The sequence below is a fragment of the Leucopleurus acutus genome, assembly GCF_964270905.1.
Source record: "Leucopleurus acutus genome assembly, chromosome: 8".
NCBI classification, from domain to species: Eukaryota; Metazoa; Chordata; class Mammalia; order Artiodactyla; family Delphinidae; genus Leucopleurus; species Leucopleurus acutus.
Window position 1 is genome coordinate 72,349,015 of NC_139151.1, and position 12,429 is coordinate 72,361,443.

General features: G+C 54.8%; 1 protein-coding gene across 2 annotated transcripts in view; it reads right to left on the bottom strand.

Annotated features, from left to right (window-relative positions):
* Positions 1-1,572: 1,572 nt before the first annotated feature.
* PTPN5 (protein tyrosine phosphatase non-receptor type 5) overlaps positions 1,573-12,429 on the bottom strand; it is a gene marked incomplete at both ends in the record, with an annotated part of 31,692 nt that continues 20,835 nt past the window's right edge. For both annotated transcript variants that reach the window (XM_082844685.1, XM_082844684.1), the window contains 8 exons: positions 1,573-1,666; positions 2,091-2,204; positions 2,296-2,456; positions 4,619-4,729; positions 5,267-5,404; positions 5,588-5,667; positions 9,672-9,756; positions 12,189-12,378. In XM_082844685.1, the coding sequence (XP_082700811.1) occupies positions 1,573-1,666; positions 2,091-2,204; positions 2,296-2,456; positions 4,619-4,729; positions 5,267-5,404; positions 5,588-5,667; positions 9,672-9,756; positions 12,189-12,378 (973 nt within the window). The remainder of the gene's footprint in view (positions 1,667-2,090; positions 2,205-2,295; positions 2,457-4,618; positions 4,730-5,266; positions 5,405-5,587; positions 5,668-9,671; positions 9,757-12,188; positions 12,379-12,429) is intronic.

Here is a 12,429-nt window from a genome sequence, read left to right on the forward strand (position 1 = left end):
CAACAGGGAGGGGCCTGAGTGAGCTGAAGGTCTCCCTGCTCCAGCCTTGGCCTCTCTGGCCCATCTGTCGAAGCTGGTGGCCTGCCAGACACTTTTCCTTCTCTGGAAACCTCCAACACCTGTCCCTGTGGCTCCCCATGGCTCCTGGCTCCTGGCTGGGTGAGACGGTGGGGGTGTGTGAGGATCCTGCTCGATGGACTTTGGCTTTTCAAATCTGGATTCAAGCCACACTCCCAGCATCCACAAGGGGGTCCCACGGATCTTGAGGGCCAGGGTGTGTGTGTGTGTGTGTGTGTGTGTGTGTGTGTGTGTGTGTGTGTGTGTTGCTAGGGATCTCGAGGGCCAGGGTGTGCGTGCGTGTGTGTGTGTGTGTGTGTGTGTGTGTTGCTAGGGATCTCGAGGGCCAGGGTGTGTGTGTGTGTGTGTGTGTGTGTGTGTATACAAAGACGGGGATACAGGGAGTGGAGGGGAGAGGCAATCACACAGACCCAGTTTTGCTCAAAATGCTCCATTTATTGCTCTATTCAATGACCATGAGCAAATTATAAAAAGACACCAAATGTCTCTGTCTGCCGTGGAATAAGTACTTAAAGTCAGCAATAAAAACACGTGGCTCCAAGATAACACATGTTGCCAAAGAGTCATGCATGCCCTGCTGACGGGCTCTCAACACACGCATGGACATGGGACACACGCAGAGCTACACGTGGTGAGACTTCTGGGAGGGATTTCCCACAGTGACACCGAAAAATGTTTCACACATATCTGGGGCCGAGTCCCCACCCCACCCTCGGAGCTCCCCCTCTCCCATCGTGGCCCAGGTCCTCTAGGTTCACTGTCCCCATCTGTCCCCTTCCTCCCTGATGCCTCGCGGGTTGCTCACTGCCTCCTGCGGGCATCTGACACCCAGAGGCCACCCTGGCTGCGATATTCCTCCCACCACCACCACCCAGAGACCTCTCCCCCAGCTGAGATCTTTCTGCCACCCCCTCAGGAGCTCCCTGTGCCTGACCTCCAGGTCCTCAGGCCCCCCGTCCTTATCCTGGTCCTAGTAACTAGGGGCAAAGTGCAATCTGCCTGTTGGGAGAAGTGGGGCTGGGGGCCGGGGGCAGGCACCTCTGCCAGGGCCACTTGGGGGCTGGAGCTCATTACCCTTCTCCCGGGCTGAGGAGACACAGTGTCCGGTACAGACAGCAGAGATGGATGGACAGACAGAACACGCTGCAGCAGGACACGTAGAGTGCGGCACGGAAATGTTTTGGATCAAGTAGCAATGGAACCATCATTAAAAACCGAGGCCCCAGGTCGCGCAGCGTGGGTCAGGCCCTGGGGCCCCAGGCCTGGCCTGGCACACCCCTCCCCCACCCTCCCCCACTCCCCAATATGTACAGTAGGAAGAGCTACGTTGTGGGGGGAGGCAGGGGCCAGGCCCAGGCTGGGGAGCAGACTGAGGAGAAGGAAGCAGGAGGGACAGGGGGCAGGCTGGACCCGAGGCAGGGCCCTGGGTGTGGCCGGGATGAGGGCCCAGACTCAGGCTGGGTGGTACCCAGAGGACCTCGGGGAGGAGTGTGGTCACTCGGGGGACTGGCAGGACAGCTGCTTCTCGTAGAGGCTCATGACGTGGTGCACGAACTGGTACTGCTCACACGTCTGGATCATGCCGCCCCTGCCCGGCAGACGCACAGTGGGGACGGGGTCATGGAGGGACCTGCCCCCAGATCCACAGAGTGCCAGTCATCTGAGGTACATCAGGGACTCTGTGCAGCTTAGAGAAGCCAACCCTGGCCAGCCACTCCCCCTGCCCCTTCCTGTCCCTCCCAGCTCTGGCACAGACAGCAGGGACACAGGTGACATGTCCCCCCCCACTCAGCCCCTGCCCCTCTGTCCACCAGCTCTGTTTCTCTCCCCTCTTCAGCCACCAACTGCCTGGATCCGGTTCCTTCACCCATCTGTCCTCCCTACTTCCTGTCTGCTGGTCAGTCCCCACGGAGTGTGTCCCCCTAACCCTCACCCTATGCACACGTCAGTCTCTCTCTGCTGCCCCCAGGGCTCTAGCTCCCCACGTGCTCAGACCCTGCCCATGGGCTGACCTGTCCTGACGGAGCTGGCACGTGGTCTTCAGGATGTCCACCACGCCCTGGTGCCGCAGCTGCTGGCAGCAGATGCTAGTGGCGATGAAGCAGCCCGTCCTCCCAATCCCTGCACTGAGGGCCGAGGGCGTGGGTGGGTGAGGGGCAGGGCAGCCTAGGGCTGGGGGAAGTTGCCCTGCCCTTGTGGGTGTCTGGGAGGACCCACCTGCAGTGGACGACGATGGGGGCGCAGCGGGGCCCCTCCTGCTGGGCTGCCTCCTCCACCTCCTGCACCAGGTGCAGGAGTGGGGGGGCCCGGTCTGGGGTCTTCTGGTCAGGCCAGGATGTGAACCAGTAATGCTTCAGGCCTCGCTCTTCTGTGCCACTCTGTCCAGGACACAGAGGCCCACCCCAGATACACGTGAACTCTTTGAGCCCACAGATCAGCCCAGAGATGGAGATGGAGGGAAGGAGGAAACACACAGGAGGGAGGCCACAGGGAGTGGGGCCTCGGGCCTCTGCCAGCTATACCACATCACCCAGTGGCACCAGACAGAGACCCGAAGCCAGGTGGGCAGCAGGGGCTGGTCAGCAGCGTCAGCACTGGTCTTCACGTGGGTTCTGCCCCAGCAACTCCAAGATCATCCAAGAGAGGTGAAAAGTCCCTTCTCCAATTCACTCCTGTCTCCTGGTCACCCCTTAACAGCCCAGTCACCCCCCAAGAGCCCTGGGACCCTTCCTCTTGCCTCAGTATACTTCCCTGCCCACCTCCAACCCCAGCAAGTGTTCCCCGCTCCGTGCTATCCTCTCCACCACCACCGCCTCCACTTTGGTCTTTATCATCTCTCGACTGTGTGAGACCCTCCCGTCTCCTCCCTGACAGCCTCAGCTCCACAGTGGTCAAAACGGTCTGTCTACAGCACAGGCTGCTCTGCTGCTCAGAACCCTTTGATGGCTGTCATCGCTCTTAGAATCAAACCCACCGTCCCCGGTCTTCAGCCAGGCAAATAAGACACATGGTTCAGTATCTACCCTCCAGGCCCAACTCCTGCTCCTGTGAACTTGCACTTGATTCTCTTGCACTCCAAATGGTTTGCAGATCAAACCTCTGCTTCCCCCACCTCCTCCACGTATACACGCATAGAGCTATTCTATCTTCCACGCCCTTACTTTTACTTTCTCTCTGCCTGGAATGCTCTCTCCACTTCTTTGCTTCCTAGCCAACTCTTACTCATCCTTCAGAACCCCATTCAGCACCACCATTTCCAGGAAGCCCTCCCTAAGCACCCTAGCTGACAAAGGGTCCTTCTTCTGTGCTCTTACCTATTTCTATGTCAGTACTTACCATTTTATAGGTGGTCCTTGAGGAGAGAGTCCAGGCTTTGGACAGCTCTGTGTTCCCAGTACCCAACCCAGAACCAGGCTCAGAGCAGGTGCTTGTAAAGGTTTATGGACAGAAGTAAATACCCCCAAGCCCCAAGTTGTCCCAATTCTTCCCTAACCAGTCCTGCAGCACTGAGAAGATGAGACAGCCCCAGCATATCTTTCGGGGGGAAAAAGGAAGCTGGTTCCTTGCACCCTTGTGTTACCTGGCTGTGGCAGCTACCACGGCCTCTGCCCTCTACCTCCTGGCCCTTTCCGCCCGCAAGCAAGCCTGTATCTTGGAGATGCTTAGTTGGCACCAGTCCTCCAGGGGCTGAGCTCTCCTTGACACCCCCTCTTTCACCTTCTCCAGTGGGAGGGGGCAGCTCAGAGGAACAAGTCTCAGGCCCTTGACATCCTATCCAGACCCTGTGGCTGCCAGCATCAGTGGACCTCCTAGGCTGTTTCTGGATAGGATGTCAGCTTACTGGCATCTAAGCTCATCTTCCAGACTTTGGGTTATTACAGTGGCACCACTTTCCCCAAACATGGGTCATAAGATTTCTCAAAAACAGAACGCACTGATTCTCCTGACTCCAAAGGAACAATCTCCTCTAATGCTGAGCCTGGAAGAGGCTCAGCCTCAGGGTGGGGGGATGCCTCCCCCCACTCTTTTGGGCTGTTCTGTAATTGCTCGTATTTCGTGTGTCTTCTTCTCTCTCTTTTGTTTTTTGCTTTTTTCCTTTTTCTGTGCAACCACAACCTCCCTGTGCAGCCCAAATGCAGCAAGGAGTGCCTGCCCTCTGGTGGACGGTGTCATACTACAGGCTGGAAGCTCAGGTAAAGGGACGTTTCCAGGCAGGATCTCAAAGCTCAGTTATAAGGACAGTGCTGGAAGCTGCTGAAGCCCCCTTTTCCAGACAGTCCTGGCCTTGGGTACACTTGAAGCAGAGCTGGAAGACATTATGAATGACAGTGTGGATGGAGAGAACCTAATGATATGAAATGCACTGAGGGTCTGGTCCTTCTTCTGGCCTCCAAGTCTATTCACCACACTCTCCCTCGTCCCTGCTTATCAGTAAATCCTGGGAGTGACACACGCCTTAATTTCAGCTAGCATGGCCTCTGGGACCCTGTTGGCTGTGGAGTCCCCCATCTGCCCAGCCCAGTCCAACCCCAGGCCTCACCCTGAGAGCAATGAGTCGGAGCCGGTAATCCTCAGTGTGGATGACTTTCTGCACAGTGATCTCCACGCCGTCGTACACCACCTGCTCCTCCGGCCAATACTCGGTGCACTTCTGCAGGGGCCCAGATCAGGCTGTGATACCCCCAGCACCCCAGCCATACTCTCCCCAATACCCCTCCCAGGCCAGCGGGAAGAGAGGTAACAGGGCAGTAGGTTTGCAGTTAGAGAGTTCAAATCTCAACTTCCTAACCTGTAAGTTACTTCCCTTTTCTGAGCCTGAGTTTCCTCATCTGGAACATGGAAATAATACCCATTTTGAAGGACTTTTATGGGAGTTCCATTAAATGGGCCGTGATGAGTACAGAAGTGGCCAGCATCAGCCCTGGCAGGCTGAGCAGCAGCAGAGCATCGTGTTTAAGATCCTGAGCCCTGGAGGTGGAGAGGCCACAGCTCCAGGCTCTGCCTCTGACTCTCTGTGTGGCTCTGAGCAACTGACTTAACTTCGCTGAGCCTCACATTTCCTCCCCCTGGCAGGCAGTGAGGTGAACATACCAACCTCACAAAACTGCTGTAAGGATTAATACGGAAACGAGACGCTTAGCTCAGGGCACAAAGCGGCAGACACCTGGTAAGGTACAGGGGTGCCTACCTCGTTCATCTCCTCGATGTTGGTGATCATGACAATGATGGGCGTGTGCTCCTGCCACACCATGCGCCAGAAGTCGCCAACTGTGCTGACGATGGGTCCCTGAGTGGCGATATACACCTTCTCTTCCCCACCGTAGCCCTGCGGCCAGCCAAGGCCAGGCCATCAGGGTCAGAGGCCGTGCTCCTGGGGCCCAGTCCCCACACTCAGGCTCTTCCGGGGGGCTGGCAGGAGCCACATGGGCTTAGGGACAAGCCTAGAGGACGGATCCCATTGACTCGGGCCTCCCTTTCAGGGAGAGGCCATCGGGATGGGGCTACATACCCGGATGTAGTTGGCGTTGATGTAGGAACTCAGAGGGTCGTCAGGGTCTGGTGAGGTCAGACACACTCTGCTGTGAGGGTCTGGGGTGAGGGAGATAGGTGAGGCTGGGATTTAACATATGCAGTCCCCCTGGTGCAGAGCCCACTTTGCGCCATTTCAGGGCACCCACATTTCTTCTGGAACTTGAAGTTCCTTCTTCCCTTGCCCAGAAGCAAAACACTGACCCACCCCTGTGGCCCAGTCAGGCAGGTGAGGCCCAGGCTGAAGAGGACAGTACAGAGAGAGGCCTTAGGTCTCTCCCTCTGTAGGATCCATGCCGCCCCTTGCCATGTGTCCCTTAAGCTTCCCTGTCCTCACTGTGCCTCATGTTCTGGGGAGGAGAAAGCTAAATCAGTAAGGAATTCCCTAGAGGATGAATCCTGGACAGCAGGGCTGAGTTCGAGTATACACTGTCCCCAACGTGCCGTGTAAGCTTGTAAAGCACATGGCCTTTCTAAGCCTCAGTTTTCTGATCTGTAATATGGGGGCAAAGATGCCTACTTCCTAGGATTGTTGGGAAGATAAATAAGAAAACAGATGGGAAAGTGCAATGTTAAACTGTAAAGCACTTTATAGCTAAGATTTGGGTAGGACGCTGAGGGAGAATATTACCATGAAAGGAGTAAAGTCTTCCACGTCTGAGATGAGATGGCACACACGTGCACAAGGGTTCCCCCCTACCCCCATCTATTCACATGTCAAATCCCACAGCAGCAGATTCTCACGACGTCCTGCCCTTCTTCCTGGGTTTGTTTGTTCCAGCTACAGCCTCCCTGTATTGACTAGTCTGCTCTGTGAGCCTGCAGAAGCTGGGCTTGAGCCAGCAGATTGCGGGGTGGGCAGGAAGCTGGGGCCTGGGGCCCGGGGCCCGGGGCTCCGGTCTGGCTTTGTCACCAATTGGCTGTCTTCTCCCTTCTCTGGGCCCCAAGGTCTCTTCTGTGTGAGGAGCATGTGAGGAGCCTACACCACTGACCAGTAAGGCTGGGTTCAAGTCCTGGCAGTGTCAGTGTAGGCCATTTACTTAGTCTCCCTGTGCCTTCTCTGTAAACTAGGGACATTCCTTCCATCACAACCTCACTCATCTTGTAAACGTTCAAGAGTAGATGTTAATGGGTCCTCAGACCCGTAACTCGGCCCAGCATATGGTGAACACTATAGGGCACGTGACTGCTGTTATTACTACCATCATTACCAGTTCCACTACAAGCTAACAGGTTAAAAGAAGGATCCCACGAAGTGAGAGAGTGGCATGGACATATATACACTACCAAATGTAAAACAGCTAGCTAGTGGGAAGCAGCCGCATAGCACAGGGAGATCAGCTCGGTGCTTTGTGACCACCTAGAGGGGTGGGATAGGGAGGGTGGGAGGGAGGGAGACGCAAGAGGGAAGAGATATGGGAACATATGCATATGTATAACTGATTCACTTTGTTATACAGCAGAAACTAACACACCATTGTAAAGCAATTATACTCCAATAAAGACGTTAAAAAAAAAAAAAAAAAAGAAGGATCCCAAACCCGGTAGATGAAATGGGACATGACACCCACAAAGCCTCCCCTCTCTGGCCCTTTCATGCCCTGGCCCCAGTGCTTGAGGTTTGGGCAGGTGATGGTGGGGGAGGTGGGGACAGGGCAGCTCCTGTGGAGGAGGGAGTGGAGGGGCGTCAGGTATGGGGAAGAGCGAGGGTAAATGGAAGGAGGCTTGGGGTGACCAGCGGGAGAGAGGAGGGGCAGCACTGTGTGGGCCACCTCCCTTCTCCTGGTGGTGCCTGCCCACATTAGGACTCAGAAGTGGGCACTAGACCCCCTGGCCAGACACCAGGGCCTTTGATATTAAAGAACCACCGTGAGAATGGTGATGGTTCTATTGACCCTACCGAGCGTGGACTCTGAGCCTGACACTGTGCCTGAGCACGGGGGCTCCTAGATCAGCCAGGCCCGGTCCCTGTCCCCTACTGCTGGGCAGGTGGTCGAGCAGTGTATGGCCTGTGAGCACTGGGGACGAGGGAACAGAGGGGACTTGACTTGGCTCAGATGGAAGAGGGGGCCCCTGGGTTGGGTTTGAAGGACCAGTAGAAAGCGGAGTAGGGAGCACCACTCTGTCCAATTCAAGTGTACAGGGCCAGGTGGGAGTTGGGGAGAGATGAGGCTGGAGAGGAACCAGCTGACAAAGGGTCCAATAAACCATGCTCATAAGGCTGGACCTCAACCCGAGGATTACGGGGTAACAGTGACAGTGTTTAAAGAGGAGAATGACATGATTAGTTTTCTGTTTTGCGTCATTTTGGTGACAATGGTAGAAGGTGGACAGAAGGAGAGAATGTGGGACTCCGGAGACTAGTTAGATTACTGTAATGGTCCATATAGGAAGTGTCAGGGTCAGAGGGCTGCCCTAGCCCTGCACAACTCCAGGGGGCACTATGTCAACGCAGTCCATGTAAATTGCACCCCTGGAATTGCGCAACATGCAAGTCTGACCCCCCAAAATCACTGGGCAACATGGAAGCCCTCACCCCATAAAAGTAATTTGGCAGTGAAGTTGGAGAGGGGGAGCTAGATTTGAGGGATATTCATTCATTCATTCATTCATATAGGTGCAGCTCCCCTGTATCTTGTCCTCAATGCTGCCTGCTGGGTCACTCTGTACTGGAACTGTCCATGGATCTCTCTCTCACTAGACTGCGAGCTCCCTGTGCACAGAGTCTGTGTCTCATTCATGTCTGAATTCTCAGGCCCTGGGCATGGTGTAGAATGAATGAGAAAGCAAACCTTTGGGTGTCCCGGATCTGAGAGGGGGGCTTTGCCATATACCCTAGCCTGGTCTCTGAAGGCACAGGGTCAATTCTTGTTGGCCACAGAGAAGGTCTCTGTTGGGCTCGGGGACCTGGAGGCTCAGGGCATGGCTGGAGGCTGGAGTCTTCTCAGGAATCCAGTGGGGACCAAATGGAGTGATGGCCTGGCTCCCATATTCCCCCAGTGGCTACTCTGAGTGGCCAGCAAAGCCCTAGATTGTGGGGTACCCGAACACCTCCCTCCAGGTTGGGCTGGGTGGGTGGAGGGCGGCAAGAGGAGGGAAGAGGTGAGCAGCCCTGAATATTGCATCCTGGCCTTACATGGTGCTTTGTTTAACCGGAACTACCTAGACACTGTGTAACCATAGCAACCACAAGTCGATATTTTAAAAGTTAAAAATAAGTCATGACATCTTACATGTTGTTGGAGTTGCTAATGGCAAAACTGCTTTTTTAAAGCCTCGTTACTCCATAAACTGAGTGGAGTAGGTTTGTGGATTTGCTTTCAATATATCACCCTCTATGCTAGCCCTGGGGCCTGGGGCCAGAACTTGGCAGGGGTGACAGGCAGATAGGGGCTTGATGAAAGTTACCTGAAAATGACACTCCAGGGCTAAAAGAGGAATATCAGGTCGCCTGGTTTAACTGCCTTCAAAGGGGGAAAATCCCTATCAGACCTTCCGGGGGACTGCTCATGCAGTCTAGCTTGAATACCCTGACTGATGGGGAGCTTACTACCGGACAGGCAGCTCATTCCCTTATGGGGTGGCTCTGCCTGTTAGAGGACTCACAGTCTGGCCAAACTGAACTCAAGGTAGACAAAAGAGCCCAATTCTGGGGTCACAGGCCCAGTTTGAAACTCAGTTCTGTATGTCTTAGCTGTGTGACACTGGATGAGCCACTTATCCCCTCTGAGCCTTACTGTCCTCTCTTTAAAATCTGCCCATTCTGAAGAGACCAAGGATGTAATAAGACTTTTCAGCCACCACGAACTGTCTAGGAGCTGCTGTTATTGTTCCTCTTTCTCTCTGGGCTTCCACAGGGCAAGGGTCTGGAAGGTGCTGTGTGAAGGAACAAGGAGCCCTCTACCCTCTAAAGGAGGTGTTTCCCTTCACTGGGTACCTGCACCCTCCGTCCCCTCTCCTTGTGACTGTGGAGGCCCACTCTGGGGTTAAGGCCTTCCTCAGGGTGAAGTGGCACCCAGGTGAGGGGGAGCCTTCCCCCACCCCCTGGGGCAGTGAGTACTCACTGGGAAGGATGGTTTTGTACCGGTTCTTCCGCACCAGCCCAGGTATGTTATACTCTTTCGGATCCACAAAGTTCATGGGAATTTCCTGCAGGAGGAGGACATGGGGGTGTGAGGAGAGGTGGGTTGACTTAAGTGCATGCATTCATTCAACAAACACTGACTATTAAATGAGTTAGTGCACATAAAAAGTATCTGGAACAGACCTGGCACACGCTGAGTGCATAATAAATGTTATTATCACCATTGTTTATTGGGGGCCAGCCTGGCACATAGTAGACACTAAAAGAAGAACAGAAGAAAAAGTGACCTGGCAAATCACTGCCTTCTTCTGCACCCTGTGCTGCAGCCACACTGAGTGGTTTTACTGACCCGTGTTCCTACCCTGGGTGTCTCTACCTCGGGACCCTGGATAGTGCTGCTGACTCTGTAGTAACATCCACCCCATCCTCATCTTCTCATGTCCTCCTGTCCATCATAAAGCCACCTCCTCCAAGAAGCCTTCCCTGATTCTCCAGCAGGAAAGGAGCCTCCTTCTGGGCCTCCCAGAGTTGTATTTGCATCTCTCAATCACTCTCTATGTCAAGAGTTCCAAGTTGGAACTTCTCTGCCTGGAACGTGAGGTCTTTTCCGATCTGGCCTTTCTTCACCACCAGCTGCTCTGAAGAGACCCACCCTCCAGTTGTGCCCATCTCTTCCTGTGGCTAATTTGTCAGTATCCAGCTAGCCTCCAGGTCTGAGCTCACGGCACCCAGCTTGTGGGGAGCACCGGTCCCACCCCTCTTCATCACCCCAAATCCTTCCCAGCCTTTAAGGTTCACCTCCTCCCCCCGACCTATGTTCTCTGGGATGACTCCTCAGTGTCTGTCTTCTCTTCACGCCCCTTCCCTCTGTCCACACGCTTTAGCACCTGACTTCACATGGTTTACAGTGTTCACTGTTTGTGGACACACTAAGTATGTGCTTTGTACGATGAGGATCATAATACTTACCTTCTAGGGTGGTTGTGAGAATCAAAATAAAAAGCATGTGCAGAAGTGCCCATGGAGTGGATGTGTGGGCATCCCCTCTTTCTTACTCTCTGAGCAAAACTGACAATGATCTACTGAACCGGAGATGACAAGGGGATGCAAGCCCTTTCCTGAAGGGGAGGTGTGGCTGTGGGAATGGCAGCTGAGGCTGAGTGGTCGAGGAAGGCTTCCTAGGGGACTCCAGGGTGGGGGATGATGACAGGGAAGGCACCGGGGCGGGGGCGTGGTGCGGGGCCCAGTTTGAAGTGGACAGTCCCTGCAGGGATGGGGATATAAGTCCGGAAAAGGAGTCTGGGGCTCGTTGAACTCAGGTAAGGCAGACTGTGCCACATTCTAGAGAATCTGGAGCAACAGGTCAGAGGGTGATGGAGGGCTTCTCAGAGGGGAAAGCCATCGGGTCCAGGTAGGGAGCAGGGTGGCCTGGGGCGAGGGGAGCTGTGAGGGAGGCACACGGGTTCTCCATCCCTCTGGCTTCTCCCAAGAGGGACTCTCCCCAAATGCTCATGGCCTCTTGCCCGTTCCTACCCACAGAGGTGGGCGAGTTACCCAATGAGTGTGTTTGATTGAGGAACCAGGCTTTTGGGCCCCAGCCCCTTCCTTCCTCCTTCTTTCCCGGCCCTCCTGCCAAGAAAGAATTATAGGGCTCCCCTATGAGGTGAGGCCGGCGATGTACCAGCACTGCCCCGGGGTGGGTGGAAAGTTTGTTCACTCTGGTGGTTGGTATTAGGAAGTTCCCTACTGCTACATACCTATTCCTCATGTTAAACCTAGCCTTTATCAGCAAAAATAAAGGTGGTTTTGTGATTTTCCATGTCTTGGCTCCTACCTGGTTGAGTGCTCAGGCAGGTAAAACAGGGGTGTCATTTATGGGCCCCTCAAAGTCCAACAGGAGGCAGCTGGAGGCTGCTGCCTAAGTCTAGAGGGGAGGCGATCAGGACCCCCCTAAGCCTGAATCACAGAACTGGACGGATTTCAAAGGAGGACGAACGATGTTAGGTGATGTCGGGCAGGGGGAGGGTGGGAAAACGGGAGAGTCAGAAGAGAAGGCTTTCAGGAATTCCCTGGCAGTCCAGTGGTTAGGAGTCAGTGCTTTCACTGCTGGGGCCCAGGTTCAATACCTGGTGCCTCGCGGCGTGGCCGAAGAAGAAAAAAAGAAGAGAAAGCTTTCTAAGTCTTTCTCAGGCTTTCAGAGCACAGTCCTGGATGATAAAGACTTGGGAATGCCACAAACACCAATCACCCCATGGGCGCTTTGCACACGTTCCGCATCTCTTGAATCCTTGCAATACCCCTGTTATTTTTACTCCCATTTTCCGGATGAGAAACTGAGGCCCAGAGAGAAAACAAGACAGTAGGAGAGGTGAGAATGAAATGATGTTCATCTATCAGATGCTGAGTTTGGGGTACCCCGCTCCAAAGCCTTGCTGGGGGGATGAACATGTGCAGAATGGGCTGCCCCCTGCAGGGGAGCCGGCTCAAGGGGACTCACAAAGAATTCTGCCTGAAGCAGGAAGGGGTCCAGGGCCTTCTCGTGAAGCTCTTCAGCCTGGAGGACACGGGAGGCGCTGAGCAGGTACTCGCGGGCCGACTCCTCGCGTGGGGACATGAGATAGCCGAACCCCTCCTCATTGCAGCCCGGGGTGCACATGTCCAGGGTCAGGGAGACGTTGGAGCCCCTCCTGGAAGGACCGGGTAAGGAGGGGTGAGTATCAGGGTCAGGGACGGCCATC